Source organism: Nicotiana tomentosiformis, chromosome 11, assembly GCF_000390325.3.
Source record: "Nicotiana tomentosiformis chromosome 11, ASM39032v3, whole genome shotgun sequence".
NCBI lineage: Eukaryota > Viridiplantae > Streptophyta > Magnoliopsida > Solanales > Solanaceae > Nicotiana > Nicotiana tomentosiformis.
The window spans coordinates 110,774,753-110,795,878 of record NC_090822.1 but is presented as its reverse complement, the minus strand read 5'-3'; the positions used below and the strand labels follow the sequence as shown (position 1 = coordinate 110,795,878).

The window sequence follows — 21,126 nt, the reverse complement described above, 5'->3', positions numbered from 1 at the left end:
CATGTAGGTTTTGTAATTCTCGCTAAGTTGGAGGTCAAAGGCTATATTTATTATAATTTCATCTTTTTGCATTATTTATTTGTATATTTAGTAAAATGTTTTAAAGAATGGGTAATATAGAAATAGGTGCATCCGCCCTTGACAACAAGCTTTTCTCACAAAAATTGCACTTGAAACACATGTTTTTTTTCTATTTAATTTTTATTATTCTCTTTAGGAATGATTCTTAGTGCTTAGATATGTCATTTTACTAGTGCGTCAAACGTTATCCATTTACAGATCAATTATATCTTCTTTTTCGGTACTAATTTAACTTATTGAAATTGTTACTTTTGTTGCAAATGATTTTAAGACGATAGATGTATACATGGACTTATAGCTTGTTTGGATGGTCATATATATCATTTCATAATTATCGTATAGTGTTGTTTGAATAAACACAATGTTGGGATACATTGTATCGTTTGTTGTCGTATGTTACGCACAAGCAATACGAAGAATAAACTTATAATATTACAAAGAAAATTAAGGTAAGAGATAAAATTATTATATAAAAAAATAGGGTAAAGAATAAAATAGGATTATTTAATAATAAGGAAGGGCAAATAAGAGATAAAAATAAGGTAACAACGTGACCATACCAAATCGATCATACATAACGTGACACTTTTTTATGTAACAACAAATTTAATGATACGATATAATAAAATTAAAGTAACAATCAAAACAAATATTGTATTTTAAGTAACCGTCAATACAATAAAATAGGTAACAACCATCCAAATATGTAAAAGCAAGATAAAAATGGTATCCCTCCGATTAAAAACAAAGATATCTAGAAAAAGAATAAATGAAATTTCAAAGAAGCATCCAACGTTGATTCGTACATTAAGCTTTCACTATGTGCTAAGTTCTTGCTTTTTCTTTTAATCCAAGCCTAATCTTAAGGTGATGAATCAATTATGTCTGCTTTAGCCTCTAGGATTACTCTTCAACTTGTGAAACGCATGCACTTCTGGCTCACCTCGTGTTATTTACACTAACTTGATTTTTTTTTTGGTTTGGAATGGGCTCTCCACTAAATGATCTCTTTCAAGAAATATACATGCTGTTTAAAAAACTCATATATATGTGTGTGTTTTTTAGCCTAAAATAATATAGAGTAGCACCCCCACTGCCAAACGCTACACCCCAACACTTGTTGGCACTATTTCCTCCTCTTCTTTGACTCCTTTATTGCTTTTTTTTTTTTTTTTAAATTTAACCATTAGGTATTGAAATTTCGTGGAAACACTAATGCTTATATTAGGATATTATGTCACACCCCTTAACGCGCGGCCCTTCCTGATCCTATGTGAATGCGAAATAACTTAGGCATTAAGCTGCCTTTCATTGTGTATTGAAATCAACCTATTTGACTAATTTGGATTCACATTATGTAAATTTACTACTCCTTTTGTTTCAATTTAGATGACATATTTCGCTTATCGAGAGTCAATTTGACTAAACTTTGAAACTAAACTGAATTAGGTTAACTTAATATTTTAAAATTTAAATATTTAAAAATTATACGAAAAGTATAATTTTTCTCATGTCAATATGGTAAAAAAATTATTTTAAAATATTGATCAAACTTCACAGTTTGACTCTCTCGTCTTAATTAAAACGAGGGAGTAATAAGTAAAAGCACTTCATTTGGAAAAGTCCTATCGACCTGCTTGACTTAAAGTTTCAAGAACCTCACATGGAGTTAGAACTGAAGATCACAAGTAGTACGAAACGTGAACCTATAGTTAACAATGCTAGAAATGTTAAGTTCACTTACAAGGCAGTTGAGGTGTTTGTTTCTTTGCACAAAAGAGGTACAACAACAACAACCCAGTATAATTCCACTAGTGGTGTTTGGGGATGGTAATGTGTACGCAGACCTTACCCCTACCATATGGGTAGAGAGACTGTTTCCGATAGACTCTCGGCTTTCTCCCTCCAAGAACTCCCCACCTTGTTCTTGGGGTGACTCGAACTCACAACCTCTTGGTTGGTAGCGAAAAGGTAACTAAGTAGATTTAAGAGATGGAATAGAAGATCGCCTAAAAGATCCATATTTTTGGCAGGTAAGGGGCAATTGAGTAATGCACTTAAGGGTAAGGTTAGGGAGGAATAGATACTTGAGAGCAATGTGAGTGGATGTGGATTTAAGCGCGTCAAGCTTCATTTTGCCAACACTCAATATGGAATGCAAATTTTGTAGGCACACGTGACAATTTAGTAAGAAAATTTCAAGAATACTAAGTACTAGTACTACTTGTCAAGGTTGAAGTAGGGTATGGGAAGGTATTGTCTGAATGAATGGATATTTGCATACTACCCTCCAATGGACCCTACACCCCCCCCCCAAAGTGTGGTGGGGTGTAGTGTTGGAGGTTTACTACAAAAAGGCCACTATCACTAACACCAATATATACACACCAGCAAGCCAAGCAGTTAAGCATTAAGCAACCACAATCACAAATAAAAAATTAAGGAAGGAAGTTATAGAGAAGAAAATGGAGATGGAGAAGGAAATTATGCAGTCAAAGTTCAAGAAAATTTGTGTGTTTTGTGGGAGTAGTCCAGGAAAGAAGAGTAGCTATAAGGATGCTGCAGTTGAGCTTGGGAAAGAATTGGTGAGACAAAATGCTCTGTTTTTTCCTCTGTTTCCAACTCTGCATCTAATTCTAGTTGTTGTTACTCCCTCTGTCCTAATCTTTCCTTTATTCTTAAACTCCGTGTGGAGTCAAATATAAAACGGGACTGAGGGAGTACCTTTGCCAAATTTTGGAAACTATGGATTAACTCTGAGAAGAATGGATTAATTGTTCCACATATACTTTTATTTCCTATATTATAACTAGGAGGACATAGCCACAACCCCCCCTCACACAGATAATGATGCATGTAATTTAGCTTAAGGGGTTATTTTCTTGCATGAAAAACTGAGAACCTTGAGTCTTGATTGATCACTTTCTTATGAATTCATTCTGAAGGTTCTGTACCTGAAAAGAGCATTCTTGAAAATTTTCTTTGATGCTATGCAAGTAGTGGTCATTAAGTAAAAAAAGGGTAGCTAGGTGTACAAAGCTCCCGCTATGCGCGGGATTCGGAAAAGGGCTAGACCACAAGAGTATATAGTATGAAGTCTTACCATGTATTTCTGCAAGACGCTGTTTACACGGCTCGAACCCATGACCTTCTGATCACATGGCATCAATTTTACCAGTTACGTCAAGGCTCCCTTAAGTGGTATTAAGTAATATTTAGGAATTGAAGGGCCAGTTTTAAATATATTACCCACCCCACCCCAGCTTTCCTGGTTAAAATTATAAAGAACTACGTGTGATGTCCACTTCAGCTTTCTAACATTACTAGTTTTGCTTATATACAAGGTATCAAGAAACATAGACCTAGTTTATGGAGGAGGAAGCATTGGTTTAATGGGTTTGGTCTCTCAAGCTGTTTACAACGGTGGTCGTCATGTCCTTGGGTGAGTTATGCCTTTGCAAGTGCTAAACTCGTACACATTTTTACACTATTAGATCACATACTAAAAAGTGAGATTTGTAAATTTTAAAAAAAAGTACTCGTCATTATCTATTGTGACAGTTAATATACACTGCTCGTCTAAAATATTTAAATATTTGCGATATTAATGTGTATATAAATTAGTTCTCTTACTTATATATTTCCTTTTTAACCTGAATGAACATGAAAGCACAAATGTGAACCGCTTGCTTTTAGTTTTGACATTGATTGGACTGATCACCTCTGTTAACTATAGTTAGTTTTAATCACACCTTTGGGTCCCTGACTATCTTTTTTTTAATCATGTTCTTGTCTCCAGGGTAATTCCAAGGACTCTCATGCCTAGAGAGGTATGCCTTTTATCATATTACCACTATTTTAATCCTTCCATTTTGTTCTTTCTGAAATTACTTTGCATAAGAGAGGAGAGAAAGGAGAAACAAAGATATTTAGTACTCCATTTTTGGTTCTTATTCTTTTGAATTGTAGTGTGTTTCAATCGTGTGGTAGGTTGAATTTCTACCTCACCTTTATTATCTTTGGACATGGTTTTTGCAATTGTCGGCATGGGCATATCCCTAAAGTGCAAGATGGGATTTTTGTTAGTACTTAGTTTGGTAGTTTGTGGTTTAATTTGCTTGCCATTTTTCTCTTTAAAAAATCCATCCCTTTCTTTGTCCTCTTCCTTTCCTTTTCCTTTCTTCTGGTCCCCCTCATTGTACGAAGATAGGGTCCTCTTGCTACTTTAGACATCAAATCAAAAAGAAAAGATAAATGAGCTAAAGCTAAATCAGTAGTACGATGTTCTTGTACATGTATTTCTACATCCTAAAATACCATAATATGTTCATAAATTTACAATTGCACCAAATTTCACAAGAATCAAACAATAAGTACCATTTAAAGAATTTAAGTTATATACATTAACTGTGTAACTGGTAAAGTTATTGTTATGTGACAAGGAGGTCACAAGTTCAAGTCGGGGAAACAGCCTCTTGCAGAAATGAAAGGTAAGACGTGTACAATAAATCCTTATGGTCCGGCCATTTTCCGCACCACGCGCATAGCTGGAGCTTAGTGCACCAGACTGTCTTTTTTTTTACATTAACTGTGTAAAGATTTGTTTTTTTACACATCAGTGTAGTTTAACCTATTATAATTGGTCGTTACCAATTAATGTGTATCATATAAATTTACATGTATTTGTTAGTGCATAGAGCTCGAACAAATTTTACTACTATACAGCTTGACCACAGCGATGTTGAGTCCTCCACTAATCCCCCACAATATTGGTGGATTTAGCATGTCATGGTCCATTTTAAAGTTTTCTAATCAAATGGATATTCAAATTAAACAATGTAATGATATAGGGAGTGACACTTATTGCCTAGCCCTCACATCAGTTCCCCGAGATGAGAGCAAGGCTTTAGAAGTTAGAAACCTCATCATCTCCTTTATGTTCTCTTTCTCTTTGTCATTTTGTTCCATTTTATATTCTTCCAATTTTGTCCTACTATTGTTACATTATGTGCAAAATTTGCTATGACTATGTCCTTTAACCTATGAGGGGAGCCTTAGCGTAACTGGTAGAATTACTGTCATGTGATAAGGAGGTCACGCATTCGAGGAGTAGAGATACCACCTCTTGCAGAAATGCAGGATAAGATTGTGTACGATAGACCCTTAAAGTTTTGTCTTTCCCCGAACACTACGCATGTCGGAAGCTTAGTACACCGGACTGCCTTTTTAATGTACTTGCCCCATCCTATGTGTTAAAGAAGAGACCCCTACCAATCCTTTATTGAGATATTCACTTTATGTGTGGAGTAGCTAAGTTTTTAGTGGTTTGGATTGACTTGGTATGTGGGTATATTTGCATTGACTTGATTCTTTCTGTTATGGAAAGACTAATAATAGTGGTGTACGGTCTGCAGATAACTGGTGAAACAGTGGGAGAGGTGAAAGCGGTTGCAGATATGCACCAGAGAAAAGCAGAGATGGCCAAACATTCTGATGCTTTTATTGCTTTACCTGGTTTGTTCTCATTCTCCTTTCCAAGATTCTTGCCCATTTTTCACCACATTATCTTTTCTTTCTTTCTTTTGACTTCCTATAATATGTTAAAATAGACTGATCTTGCAAAAGAAATATGACAATGTAAAAAAAAAAAGCAGTCAAGTGCGGGATCCAGGGAAGGACCGGACCATAAGAGTCTATTGCACGCAGCCTTACCCTGCATTTCTGCAAGAGGCTGTTTCCACGGCTTGAACGCGTGAGCTCCTGGTCACATGACAACAGTTTTATCAGTTACGCCAAGGCTCCCCTTTCAATCACAATGTCAATGTATATAAGTTAAATCCATAAATAGTTAATCCAAAAACTTTAACTGAATTGATGTTAATTTCAACTTACTTTGAGGGCTTAAATTGGTCCTTTCAAGTGCAGTACTGTAGTTTCAACTGAATGCTTTTTTTCCAAAGAGAACTTGTGGTTGTTAACTTCAAACTGAAACAGTAAAAGTAGGTTGTCTTAGTGTTTCTTTGAAGGTTAAAAGTTGTACCATTGTGTGCTAATATTTTTACTTAGCCCAAATTAATGAAAAAAAATATTTGCAATGATTAAGGTGGCTATGGAACTTTAGAAGAACTTCTTGAAGTTATAGCTTGGGCTCAACTTGGAATCCATGATAAACCAGTAGGACTATTGAATGTTGATGGTTACTACAATTCCCTTTTGACATTCATTGACAAAGCTGTGGAGGAAGGTTTTGTCTGTCCTAACGCGCGCCAAATTTTTGTATCTGCCCCTACTGCCAAAGAACTTATGAATAAACTCGAGGTAAATATTATGTTTCACTGACTAACTTGTTTGGGACTGACGCGTATTTGTTGTTTTCGACTCTTTATGGACATATATTCTGTTGCAGGAGTACTCTCCCAGCCAAGAAAACATTGCTTCTAAACTAAATTGGGAAAAGGAGGAGCTAGAATATCCTCCCAAATGTCAGATACCATTAAGGTAGTTTATTAGGAAAATCAGCAGAAGCAAAGAAGATGGTATTAAATTACCAAAAAGAAGAAGAAGAAGAAGAAGAAGAAGATGGTATTAGAAAATCAGCATTTTATAGTAACATAATTGCAGACATCCTTAACTCTTCTCAGACCTTTCTGTCTATATGAAGGTTGTCAAATGACATTGATGAGATTATTCGTGTTTTGAGAATAGGAATATAGTCATTTTCTTTTATGCAAAGTGTGTTAGTACATGCCTTAGGGTTATGCTCGAATTCTTGAATTTACGACCAAACTATGTTCATAGAAGTCTACTTATTCCATGTATTCTTGATAATTAAAGTTAAATTATTATTAAATCTTAGTGCTACAGGTAGAATTATCAAGAAGATATGCAGAAACTGCTATCAAACAAGATCATTTTCTTATGAGTTCATTCTAAATATAAAGAATATTTACATAATCAAGATACTTAAATGTCAACTACGTGTTATTTAATACGTTTATTGCAGAAGAGAGGATAAATAATATAATGTAACTTGTCAATGATAAAAACTAAATTTATTTGTTTTATCTTTTGTTTCAACTCGGTTGTTGTTCCTTTCCTTCTTCATATCTTTAATCTTCCGCCCCCCCCCCCCCCCCCCCTTTTTTTTTTCCAATACAAGATATAGAAAAAAGGATACTTGTACCGGAGAAACATAAAACATCTCTATGAATGAGCTATAGGTCTATTTTTCTACTCAATTCTTTTTTTTGGTTTTTCGCCCAATGTTTTTGTTGTGCGGTCTCGAAAGGCCCATAAAAAGGGGAAACGATTCCGATATTTGAACTCAAAATATTTGATTTTTAGGGTGAAAGAATCCTATATATCCAACCACGGCCTTAGGTGGTAATTTTCTAGTCAAATTCATTGGCTATCTATGAGCTACCACTAAGTATATGTTGGTGGTACTGATATTGTCACTTTTTGTTTTTTTGAGTTGAAGGTCTTTCGGAAACACACTCTTTACTCCTCGGGGTAGGGATAAGGTCTGCGTACACACTACCCTCCGCAAACCCACTGGTGGGATTTAATGGATGGTTGTTGTTGTTGAGCTACTACTCAATCCTCCAACTTCTTGTTGATCGTAGAATGTTGGAGGGACAAATGAAAGCTGAAATTCGTTATTTAAAATACATCATGGCCAATACATGACAACAACATTTTTAACGGATAAAAGCTTATCAAAGAATAAGACAAAAGAGAAAAAAAAGTAAGATTGATTCAGTTACTAGAAAAGGCAAGCACGCATGTCTCAATTGACAAGACAAGAAAATGAAACGAAACCAAGATTGATATCTATAGTTATGTACATGACCAGACAAGAAAATATACGAAACCAAGATTGATATCTATAGTTATGTATATGATTTCCTATAGTTCGTAACTAAGGTGACAAGGAAATTAATAAATTATGTACCTTATTTGAAGTCATGATGAGAGATTTACACGAACCTCAAAAAGGATGGAAAGTTTCTCCTTTTTGGCCTTATGGAACTCTGACTCGAACCAATAATATATAGTAATAGACATCATATTCCACTATTTTGTATATGCTCGTTGATGATGTCTCTAGACTCTAGATATGGTTTCAGAGGAATCATGCCTGGATATATCATGCTTGTTTTTTCAACGAATTTCTACGCACTAGGTTATAGATACTATAGGGCGCGACTAGGGCGTACGAAATCAAATCAAACAAACTATATATCGGTTTGAATTTGTTTGATTTTGCAGGATTTTTTGTTATATGAATATTATTGAAATTTTACTTTATTAAATTTTGATAAGTAAATATATGTTTAGTAAACAAATATACGATCTATTAAAATATTTTTATGCATGAATTTTCTTAGTAACACATGATAGTTATTTTTTAGTCGCATGACAATAATTTTACGTTGATGTACACTTTTAAAGTTAACCGAATTAAATAATTAAACATAAAAATAAATATGAACCAATATACAGAGACGGATCCAGGATTTCAAAAGGGTGAGTGCACTGTTATGAAGAGGTGGATCTAGAATTTACACTTCACGGATTTAACTTTAGTCTCTTACCATGAACTCACTACACTTTTGAAATTATAGGTTCAAAATTATATTCTTTTTAAAATTTTAGTAAGTTTCACATATATATCTATACTCTGTACTGAAAACAAGACCGTTTGGAGTGGGATTTGAACTGCCAATGTCACTTGTAGAGGTGCACCCAATAATAATTGCACCATAGAAGTCTTTGAGCATAGATGCGCACACACATATATTTAAATAATTTTGAAGAAATATGATATTGTTATACATGGTTTAGAGAGAGGAGTATGGGTTCACGTGAACTCATACCCCTTAACCTAGATACGCCTTTGCCTATATAATGATATGTTCTATATAATTTTAAATTATCGAAATACCATTTCAAATTCGAAAAAGATATAAGAATTTAATCGATCTTGACATATGAATATGGAAGAACAAAGAAATTGACGCATTTCACTAACACTTGATAAGAAAGTGATCATACAACCCATTATTTAAAGTTAATAAATATGGAGCACTTCATATTTAATTAAATATTACATCCCATAAGAGAATCGCAAATATTTCTTGACATTGTTTAAAGAAAATTCTATAAAAAAGTCTTAAAAGCATATATATAAAATTATATATTTATATATCGGTTTAGTTCAGGTTTCTTTTACTCAATACCAAACCAAATCAAACCAAACTTAATCCAGTTTTTTAATCGGTTTGATTTGACTTTTCGGTTTGGTGCGGTTTTTCGGTTCGATTTATACACCCCTAGGCGTAACGACAATAATAAAGGCAGAAGTTTATGAATTTTGAACTTACTTACTAAATTCGAATAAATTATTTTTACAATTCTCATATAGAAATATAAAGTTTGAATCGAAATTTTAAATTCGGTTGAAGTTGTAACTTTAGTGTGACTCACCCCTAGACAATATTGTCGGGATCACTATGATTTATGAGTATCAAAATTGTTTTCAGCAAGATCGTCAAATACTTGAACCGAGTTGCACAAAGCATTCCAACAGCTCTTGGACTTTGAAAAACTTCCCAAATTTCTATTGTGACAAATTTGAGAGAGAGAGAGAGCCGCCCAACATAACTCAATGTTGTTGCTGACTTATGCGACCCAAAAGTACAACATTTTATCCAACATTCCCATCATAAGTTGATGGCTGTTTCAATTTTTCTGCCCAATACAAAGCTGCTAAGTTAAAGGTGCTTTTTAATTTAACAAAAGAAATAGTGAAAATTTAAAACGGGTCACTTTGATTAGAACTGGATTATTATCTTAATGATGATGAGGTTGTTAAGCAATTATTATGTGGCATAGTCAAGGATTATGATTACCTCATTGTGTGCCTCATTTAAAAGCCAAAAGCATCGCAGGCTGAAAAAAGTATTAGCAGAAATGAAACAGGGAAGAATAAATGGTGTTGAATAAAAGTATTGACGTTCTTGGGTTGGGACCCAAACTTGGAAAAAAGAAGATATAAAAAGTTATTTTTTTAAAAAAAACATATGAAAAACATGCCATCACTTCAAGACTTCATATCTACTGTTGCTTCAAAGCAGAGAGAGAGATAATAGACCAAAGATTCCCAAACTTTTTTTTTGTTTTACTGTTTACGCTTACGACGGATAACAATTGAATTTATATGTGGTTTTAAGAATATGTGAATTAATTCAACACAAATAATCAAGAATGATAGATGAACGAGTTAAATATAGAATTAATAACCAAACCAACTGTGATGTTACGACCGAGCTCGAATTTGAGTTAAACAGTGATTTTGCCCTCGATTGGACCCTTGGTTCGGAGCCAGATATATATGAAGAAGAACAATAAAATAAGAACTTTTTAATAACTTGAAAGCAGAGAAATGAATTTGTATTGACTTGATGTGTGTGTTACAATAATGTGTTATCAAAGAAAAACTTTCCCTCTATATAGTGTGGAGTTTCACCACTAGTACAAGACTAAAAAAGGTAAAAATTCTCCTCTCTTGTTAATTAGTGATCTGCAACCGCCATCGAGCGAGATCCGTGCCGTGATAAATGGTTGGTTCCGGATATCACGGCCCTCTATCTGTTGCCTACAATTGTTCAAGCTTGTTCGCCGAGCCAGAAAGACTCCCTTTCCGAGCATCGACGAGGATCGAAACCGAGGTTGGTAGGGGCGTTTTGTTCGAGTAAAAATTGAAGATCTGATCCCTCCCGAGTTCCTGCCATTCCATGAGAAGTGGAATGCATCTCGTAAGTGTAGTCTTTCCTTAAGTGTTAATTCCCCTTTATTTTTTCTTTTATCGCCAGTATTTATGGTCGTGTAGCTGCCGCCCGAGTTCCCTATGCAGTCCCCTGGCATAAGGAGTGGATCGAAGAAATCTACAAGCAGATGCCATACTACGAGCGCACGTGGCGCAAACTTTCGAATGGCATATGGAAGGCATGTTCTCATGGTAAGGCTCTCCCCTAGATAGTTATTACTACGCCCCAAACTTATATAATGCTGATCCCTCCCCCCCCCCCCCTCCTTTTTCTTTCCTTCGTAGGTTTGTCTAAGACCACCGAACTTAGGTCGCTGAATGGGGATGAGGATGCATCCTTACCCGTCGATCCCTCCGTTTCGGGACAGCCAGGGGCTGCAGTGGGGGAGAAGAAAGTCCACGGGCTCTCCGGATCCCGAGGCAAAGATAAAAAAAGAGGGCGGCTACCCGAGCTCGTAAGCCCAAGAAGAATACTAAGTCCAGGGTACCGGACTCTGTCTTCCTTCACCGGCTCAGGGATGAGTTCGAAGAAGACGACATCTTTGTCGCCCATAGATCGACCCCTGCCGGGGAGCAGGCGACGACCAATGGAAGGGGCCACGAGGCCGATCCTCTTTTGATTCGAGAGGTCGAAGTGGAGATGGATGATATGACCTCCCAAGAAACCGTTCTTGTACTGAAGGATGCGACCGGTGTGATCGATATCATCGAGACGTCCTCCTATACTGAGTCCATGCTTGAAGAGGCCCAAGCGGGTAAGGAAAAGTCAAGCGAAGGAGTTCAGGGTGCAGATGACCCTCTCAACTCCTTCTTCGATGGCATGGACATGTCCATATTGGAAGATTTTTCCGGGCTGGGCGACCTGGAGATCCCGAAGAAGGACGTGCCCTTAAGAGCTGGCGGGCCGAGTTTGAGCCCAAAACTAGTGAAGCAGTTTCCCATCCCGAGCGTGGACCCCGACCGTAAGAGAACAGTCATTCTTACGATCCCGGAGGATGCTCGGGATCTATCCGCTCCGGTGGGCATATCGATCTACCTACGATGCCTAGTAACCGAGGAGGACCAGACAAAAATAAATGAGGTGGGCGCGCCGAGTCTTTTCAGCAAGGCGCAGCAGGCGCTGAACCGGGTAAGACATCAACACTTTTACACCCCTTGTGAATTTCACTTAAGTTTTGATGTCTCTTACTGTTTTCGTTATTTTATAGGCTTCGGTGCTTCACCCTGAGAGCTTCCTACGGTATCGCTTGAAAATCAGCCAGTTCGAGCTCAAAGAGCAGGTCCAAAAGAAGAACATGTACAGACTTCTCAGTGAACAATAGGACGGGGCCATCAAAGACCTCATGCCCGAGCTGGACAAGGCTCAGAAGGAAGTTTCGACCCTGAAGCGGGAATATGCCGACCTGGTTGAAAAGGTAAAGGTCTTTAAAGCTAAAAACGAGGAGCTAGTCATGGTGACTAACAACACAACCTCGCAGGTTCAACAGAAGATTGATCTGATCGACCAACTTCGAGCCGATATAAACGAGGTCAAGGCCATGGTCGAAGGGTGGAAAGGAAGAATGGACCTGTTGGCCTCGAAAAAGGAAACCACGAAGGCGGGGCTAGCATCGGTTGAGAACCAACTCCGGGTGGCAAAGGACAAAGCTGACAAATGGTCTCAGTTGTATGATTCTCCGAGCATAGCTAAGCTCGGTCGTCGTAGAGCGAGATGCCCTCGGTAGAGAATATGAGGCAATGAAGTCCAAATTGGACACAACCTCTGCCTATGCTGAAGAAATAGTGGCCAAATACAAGGCCGATGTGGAGGCAGCCAAGACCCGCCTAAAGAGAAAGGCTAAATATGTGAAGCGGTTGTCCCGAAGAGAGACCCTCGAAGAGATCTATGCCCGAGGTTTTGACCTGTCGGCCGAGATCGAGGAAGCGAAAAAGCTCGATGCGAGGAAAAGGAGCTCTACGAGCCTGAGGGTGCCGAAGGCTCCGAGGGATCCGAGGGCTCCTATGGTTCTGGCGATGAGTCAGGCCCCTGTGAAGACCAGGCGTAGATGCCTTAGTACTTTTTCAGTTTTTATTTACCCTTATGTATATATATTTTTTTTGTTGAGGCCGTTTTTATTGGGCCTTTAGTAAATATATTTTGGAATATATATGAAATTTCCCCTTTTTGGCAATATCGTGTCTTTACTTTTCCAGCATCTTTTTATAATTTCTATTCATGTAATATTTTTGATGCTTTAGCATAGAATCAAATGTAGTTATGGGGCGTTCGTTTTTCGGAGGCCCGAACGGAGCCCGAATTTAATACAACTTTGTTTGCTCGAGGCTTTGAAACCTCGGTGTGACCGGAAGTTTTCAAGATGCTTAAGTGATTTTAGTCGATGCTTTTGTCGAGGGTAACCTTTTAGTAGGTTTCGAGTTTTTGCAAAGGACTTACTTTCTGATTACGAGCTTCGGACGTCTCCGAGTCGTATTTAGGGTGGCCTTAGCCTTTTGTATTTGGGCACCACCTAATAGGTTTGGTTCCTTTGGGATTCGGTAGCCCGGGTTGTCCGATCTTTCTTCGGGCGACAATCCCCGAGTAGGGGTGTAGCCCTTGGGCTCGATAGTCCCCGAGTAGGGGTAGCTCATGGGCTCGATAGTCCCCCAGTAGGGGTAGCCCATGGGATCTTAGGATCCGGAATTGGAGAAGTAAGAAAATGTATAGTAGCAAGGTGGAACTTTCTTTTATTTCTAGTGTGTAATGTACATGATCGAAAGCACATAAAAACTTGCATCATGGCTAAAGTGGACTATGTGAGCACGATTCATACGATCGTTTGGCCCTTACAATGAATCCTAACCACCAAGCCTTAGCTTCTAGCATACAAGGTTTCCCTTGCTACAAACCATAATCCAAGGGTAATGGCCCTCGTATTCGAGGTCGGGCTTGAGAGGGTTCAGATACTATCAATATGAGGTGAACGATCATTGACTTCGGTTTGAGACCGGTCTTCGAATCTAAGTTAGTACGTTTTACTGTTGCCTCGTTAAAAACCTTGCCGAAAAACCCATTTTGGGACAAAATCGGTTCAAGGGAAAAAGAGTGCAACGCGAGCTTTCAGACCTAATAGCCACATCCATCCTTGGCCGTTTTCCTGCAAATGTTAGTCTGATTCACAACATGATTAAAGAGTAATTGAGTTCGTACCTTAGCAGTAGTACCACTTTAAGTGTGTCACGTTCCAGTTGTTCGATAGTTGCATACCGTTTCCTGCTTCGAGTTTGTACGAGCCTTTGCTGGTAATTCTGACGACACGATATGGTCCTTCCCAATTCGGTCCTAGCTTTCCCTCGTTCGGGTTCCGGGTGTGTAATGTTACTTTCCTCAATACCAAGTCCCTGATCTTGAAGTGTCGGAGGTTGGATCTTCGGTTGTACTATCTTTCTATTAGCTGTTTTTGGGTGGCCAGCCATACTAGGGAGGCCTCCCACCTTTCATCTAATAGTTCCAGGCTTGTGATCATGGCCTCTCCGTTTGACTCTTCTGTTGCATATTGAAACCTAAGGCTCTGATCTCCCACTTTGACTGGTATTAAGACTTCGGTCTCGTAGACCAACAAAAATGGGGTGGCCCCGGTACTAGATTTCGAGGTCGTACGATATGCCCATAGGACTTCGGACAGGATTACCTTCCATTTCCCTTTGGCACCGACCAACCTCTTTGTCAAGTTTTAAAGTATGGTCTTGTTTGTTGATTCGTCCTATAGGGTGATAAGGTGTTGATAGTATCTTCTTAATCTTGTGATCTTCGAAGAATTTATTTACCTTACTGCCGATGAATTATTTCCCATTATCGCAAACGACCTTGGTCGGTATCCCGAATCAACATATTACGTGGTCCCAGATGAAGTCAATGACTTATTTCTCCCGGACTTTTCCGAACGCTTGAGCTTCGACCCATTTAGGAAAATAATCGGTCATGAACAATATGAATTGAGCCTTACCGGGTGTCCACAGTAGGGGACCGACGATGTCCATTCCCCGCTTCATAAATAGCCTCGTAAACAAGACCAGGTGGAGTAGCTCTCCCGGTTGATGGATCATCAGTGCGTGTCTCTGGCAGTCATCGCATTTCGTACGAAGTCCTTCGCATCTTTCTCCATTTTGGTCCAATAATAGTCGACCCTAATTAATTTACGGACCAATGATTCTGCCCCCGAATGATTCTCGCAAGTGCCTTCATGAACCTCTCTCAAGGCGTATTCGGTCTCTCCCAACCCCAAGCATCTGGCTAGCGGGCCATCAAACGTTCTCCTGAACAATGTCCCTTCGACCAAGCTAAATTTGGCAGCCTTGGTACGCAGGGCTCTCGATTCTTTGGGATCTGAGGGAAATTTCCCAGTCTTCAAGTAATCTATGTACTTGTTCACCCAACCCCAAGTTAAACTCGTTGAGTTTACTTCGGCGTGGCCTTATTCTATCACCGACTTCATAAGTTGTACTACTGTTCATGAACTAAATTCATCGACATCGACCGACGATCCCAAGTTAGCCAAAGCATCGGCCTCGTCGTTCTGATCTCGGGGCACATACTGCAGGGTCCATTCCTTGAATTGATGCAGCGTTATTTGTAGTTTGTCTAAATACCTTTGCATTCGTTCCTCTTTCACTTCGAACGTCCAATTGACTTGATTTACCACGAAGAGGGAGTCACACTCAACTTCCATCGCCTCATCCCCAAGTCTTTTAGCCAATTCGAGACCTAAAATTATGGTCTCATACTCGACCTCATTGTTAGTCAATTTCACAGTTCTAATAGACTGCCTAACTACATTTCCCGTATGTGGTTTTAACATAATGCCGAGATGGTACCCCTTTGCGTTCGAGGCACCGTCCGTAAAAAGGGTCCAAATTTCCGAGGTAGTCCCCGAGGTTAGAAATAATTCCCTTTCGACTTTGGGTATTAAGGTCGGCGTAAAGTCAGCCACAAAGTCTGCCAAAATTTGAGATTTTATGGTGCTTCAGGGTCGATACTCGATATCGTATCCGCTAATTTCGATGGCCCATATAGCCAACCGGCCCGAGAGCTCGGATTTGTGCATGATGTTCCTCAGTGGGTAAGAGGTTATGACACCTATGGGGTGGCACTGAAAGTACGATTTTAACTTTCTGGAGGCGCTTAGCAAAGCGAGCGCCAATTTTTCGAGATGAGGATACCTTATTTCGGCCTCGCCTAGAGTTCTACTGACATAGTAAATAGGAAATTGTGTACCTTCCTCTTCCTGGACTAATACTCCACTTATTGCCACATCGGAGACCGCCAGGTAAAGGTACAGATATTCGTCCGCCTTCGGAGTATGGAGCAGGGGTGGACTCGATAGGTATCGTTTGAGTTCTTCCAAAGCTTGTTGGCATTCTGGGGTCTAGGAAAAGTTATTATTCTTCTTCAATAGTGAGAAGAACCGATGGCTTTTGTCCGAGGACCTCGATATGAACCGGCCCAGGTCGGCTATACGCCCGGTCAGCCTCTGAACGGCCTTGATGTTGTCCACCACAGTGATGTCTTTTATGGCTTTGATTTTGTCGGGAATGATCTCGATCCCTCAATTGGATACCATGAACCCAGGGAATTTTCCCGATCCGACCCCGAATGCGCACCTCTCCGGGTTCAGCTTCATATTGTATTTCTTCAATATGTCAAAGGTTTCCTGCAAATGTTTCAAATAGTCCTCTGCTCGCATGGACCTGACTAACATGTCGTCAATATAAACTTTCATTAATTTTTCTATTTGTTCTTCGAACATCCGGTTTACTAGGATTTGATAGGTGGCACCCGCATTCTTTAATCCGAATGGCATTACGTTATAACAATAGGTGCCAAATTTAGTGATAAAAGAAGTATTTTCTTCATCGCCCGGGTCCATCTGAATTTGGTTGTACCCGGAATAGGCATCTAGGAAGCTGAGTATTTCATGTTCGGCCGTCACGACGATCATCCAATCAATATTAGGCAAAGGAAATGAATCCTTAGGGCATGCCTTGTTCAGATCTTTGTAATCTACACAGATTCTTAGCTTATTTTCTTTTTTAGGCGCTACCACTACGTTAGCTAACCAGTCCGGGAATTTAACTTCCCAAATGGACCCTATTTTAAGGAGTTTAGATACCTCATCCTTGATGAATGTATGCTTGCCCTCGAACTGTAGTCTCTTTTTCTGCTTAACCGGATGGAACTTCGGGTCCAAACTCAGCTTTTGAGTGGTTATCTCTGGCGGGATCCCTATCATGTCAAGATGGGACCAAGCAAAACAATCTATGTTAGCTATAAGAAATTCAATGAGTTTTTCCCAGAGTTTGGGAGTTAACTCGTGCCCAGGTATACCTTTCGATCTGGTAAGTGTTCGATCAATATGACTAGCAATGAAAAATCTAGGAACTCCGTAATCTTCCTCCGCGTCTACTCCTCGCTCTTTCGGTTCGGTCGGGATCGGTATCGGTGATTGCTATTTAATTTTTTCCTTCCTGGTTGGCTCTGTGTTCCTTGATGTCGAAACCACGGGTGCTGGGATTACCTCGTGACTGTGAACATTTCCTTTGCGGCCAGCTGCTCTCCATAGACTGTCTTGATTCCTTCCAGCATAAGTATCTTCAGTGCCTAATGTAAGGCGTTGTACCTCATGTCCCCTTCGATCACGTAGAATTTTGTCTCTTGGATCGTTCCGGTGGTTTTTACTGGAAGCTTATCTCCCATTTAGTGGTTTCGCATACCATGTTAAATTTGTTCAACACCCGGACCACCGACACTATCTAGTCTTGTAACCTCAACTGCTCTACGACCCTCGATCTGATGATGTTGGACGAGCTACCTGGATCAATCAATACACCATTCACTCGAGATTTATTGATAAGTACGAATATTACCAGCGCATCATTGTGTGATTGTATGATGCCCTCAGCATCCTCATCCCTGAACGAAATGGTCCCCTCCAAGACATAATCTCGGGTGCGTTTTTCCCTTATGATAGAAACTTTAGTGCACTTTATCATTTGTCCTTGAGGGATCCCCCCCCCCCCAATGATCATGTTGATGACGTTATTGAACAACCGGGTAACTTCTTCTCTCAATTGTCGGCAATCCTCGATCTTGTGGCCGTGAGAGCCATGTACTTACACATCAAGTTAGGATCTCTTTGGGTTGGGTCGGACTGCAACGGTCGGGGCCATTTGGTTTTCTTGATGCGCCCGATGGTTGATACGATGATGGTCGCATCAACATTGAAGTTGTATTCTGACAATCTTGGTGCTTCTCTACCTCCGAGCAGCCTGTTGAAACCATTTTTGTTCATCAGACCTCGGCTAATAGACCCTCGATCGCCTCTCTTTTCATTCCTTGTGGGCTGACACCCGGACCCATTTCCTCTTCGGTCCGTATTGTATGGTTGGTATCGATCTCACACCGGTCTTGGATCATGATCGACGGCTCTCTTAGACCTGTCGTCAGCCCTGATGGGATAGACAGATCCAGATGGGGCTCCGAGTTGATCGTCCTCGCCCCTAATCTTCGATTTGGTACCTGTTGTGTACATCGGCCCAAGTTACCGCCGGGGTACTCTACTAAGTTTTGTTTTTGCTGTTGTGAGGCCAAGGAACTTCGGGGGTTAAGTCCTTGGGTAAACCCATGAACGGCCCAATCATCCGCGATCGGAGGCAGGTCCATACGTTCCATCAGGAACCTCGATACGAATTCCTTGAGCATCTCGTTGTCTGTTTGTTTAACCTTAAAGAGGTCCGACTTTCTGGTCTCGACCTTGATGGCCCCGGCATGGGCCTTTACGAAAGCATCTGCAAGCATAGCAAATGAGTCAATGGAATTTGGGGGTAAGTTGTTATACCACATCATTGCTCATTTGGATAAAGTTTCCATGAACTTCTTTAGTAACTTCGATTCGACTTCATCATCTTTCAAGTCGTTCCCTTTGATAGTGCATGTATAGGAGGTTACATGCTCGTTCGGGTTCGTGGTTCCGTTATATTTTGGAATGTCTGGCATATGAATCCTCTTAGGGATCAGCTTGGGTGTCGCGCTCGGAGGAAAAAGGCTTTTGGATAAACTTCTGAGAATCTGGCCCCTTCAATATTGGGGATGCTCCCGGGATTTGGTCAACCCTGGAATTGTATGTTTCCAACTTTTTGTCGTTGGCCTCAATTTTCTTTTCTCCTGATTCCACCCGCTTCGTTAATGCTTCAAGCATTCTCATTACTTCAAGACTGACTCCGCACTCAGCTTCTCCTGGTCTCTCGGTGATCTGCTCATTTCTTCGGATGTTCTCCCGGGCCGGTTCAGGCTCAACTGTGCTGGGGGCGTGGCTTTGATTTTGCAGTTGCGCCATTGACGCATGTTGAGCCTGCAACATTTCGAATTCCGATAGCAAGCACTCCGTTCGGGTCTCGGTACAAGAAGTCCCCAGCTTCGACTTCGATCCCACCCGGGAATCGGGGTGCGCGTTAGCCCCGATTTCACCCGTATATAATCTCTCCTTTTTATATTGATCAAAAGTGGCCATTCAGCGGAGAGCCCCAAGATTACTTACCTTAATTAATTAGGACAGTAATTGTTTTTCTAAAAGTCTGATTACTTTATATTATTACTCTTACGTAAAATCAGTATGTGTACATTACAGCAAGTTTTTACTTCTAAAGTTGATAGCTAGCTATTTTTTCTTAAGTTGTTCGAAACAGTTTTGATAATTCAACCACACGTCATCAACCACCACAGAATAATCAAAATCAATATAATGTCAATTGAGTTACACTCTTGCACCCCACCTGCCAAAGAAACCTAATAAAACAAAATTATCTTCTATATTTACTGATAGACTTATATTAAGATTCCGTTTGGTCAAACTATAAAAAAAAAAATGCTTATTTTAAAAAGTGCTTTTAAACAAAAGTACTTTTTAAAAAAATATTTTTGCAAAATAATAGTTTGTGTTTGGCTAATTCGTTTGAGTAGTGCATTTTGCAAGCTCATTGTGTTTGGTCAATCTTTTAAAAAGGCACTTTTAAGTATCAAATTACGAAAAAGGATAACAAAGGTTCAATTTGCAATTAGTATTGTTTAGAAAATAAAATAAATTTAAACAATTATCATAAAAGAATTTAATTAAAATATAAAACGTAAAACAAAAATATATATTAAAAATTTCAGACAATATAAAATATAGTTATTCCAAATCAATAACATTGAATATTTGGTATTACTTATTATTTACATGATAATTTAAATATGTCAAAATTTAAAATTTAAAATCCACTCTTAGGAATAGGAGAAAGAGAATAAAAATACGATTAAAATAAAAAAGAGAAGAAATGTATAGTAGAAATAAAAGTAAAAGGAAAAGAAAAATGTAAAATTAATGAGGGATAATTTGAAAAATATAAATTTATTATAAGGTTATTTTTGTTTTGAATAAATTAATTTTCTACTTTTGCTTCTACTTTTTCAAAGAAATTAAAATTTATAGCTTCTCCCCAAATACAGAAAACTGCTTCTGCTTCTGCTCAAAAGTACTTTTATATTTTGCCAAACACCTTAAATTTTTTAAAAATACTTTTTTGACCAAAAAAGAAAAAAAAAAAAGTACATTTAGCCTCCCAAAGCTCGGCCACACAGGATCGAAATTGCTAAACTAAATAATTTGGGGGGAAAAAGGGAAAGAAAGTTTAAAAAGACTTGTATCAACGTTGTCACATCATTTTCCTTGGAATAACATATGCAATTTGCGGCATTTGCGTTTGCGTGGTTGTCCTTTCCTCTTCTTTATTCTTCTTACTTTACATTTACATTTTGCACACTCAACTCTCTTATATACCATGACAATTACGGTGGGATGAATAGGATTCTTCACACTTTTATAAGAATTCTTGGCTACGAATCCCTCGGAATGGAAAAGATTTTGATAGCGAGCATTTTTCTTTTAATAGATTTTACTTGATATAAATCCAAATTATTCGGGAACTCAAAACAAATAATAAACACCGAATTAAAATGAAAAGAAAACTCTCTCATGTGAATTTCAACCCAATAAATTGACCACTCAGCTTTAGCAAGAAAACAATGTACGTAACACAAGTCCCCTCTGCTTGTGGACAAAAGAGAAGTCGGTGGATACTTTAATTATAAGAAATAAATAGCTCATATGAGCATTTATTAAGGACGGAACAAATAACTTTCA

The 21,126-nt window shown here is 38.8% G+C and overlaps 1 protein-coding gene across 1 annotated transcript; it reads left to right on the top strand.

Moving 5' to 3' along the window:
• Positions 1-2,460: 2,460 nt before the first annotated feature.
• Positions 2,461-6,807, top strand: LOC104084908 (cytokinin riboside 5'-monophosphate phosphoribohydrolase LOG1-like). Its single transcript, XM_009588865.4, has 6 exons — positions 2,461-2,666; positions 3,426-3,523; positions 3,881-3,911; positions 5,496-5,595; positions 6,185-6,399; positions 6,488-6,807. Exons 1-6 carry the CDS (start codon positions 2,547-2,549, stop codon positions 6,581-6,583), a joined length of 660 nt encoding a protein of 219 aa, XP_009587160.1. The 5' UTR covers positions 2,461-2,546; the 3' UTR covers positions 6,584-6,807.
• The last annotated feature ends 14,319 nt before the right edge of the window (positions 6,808-21,126 follow it).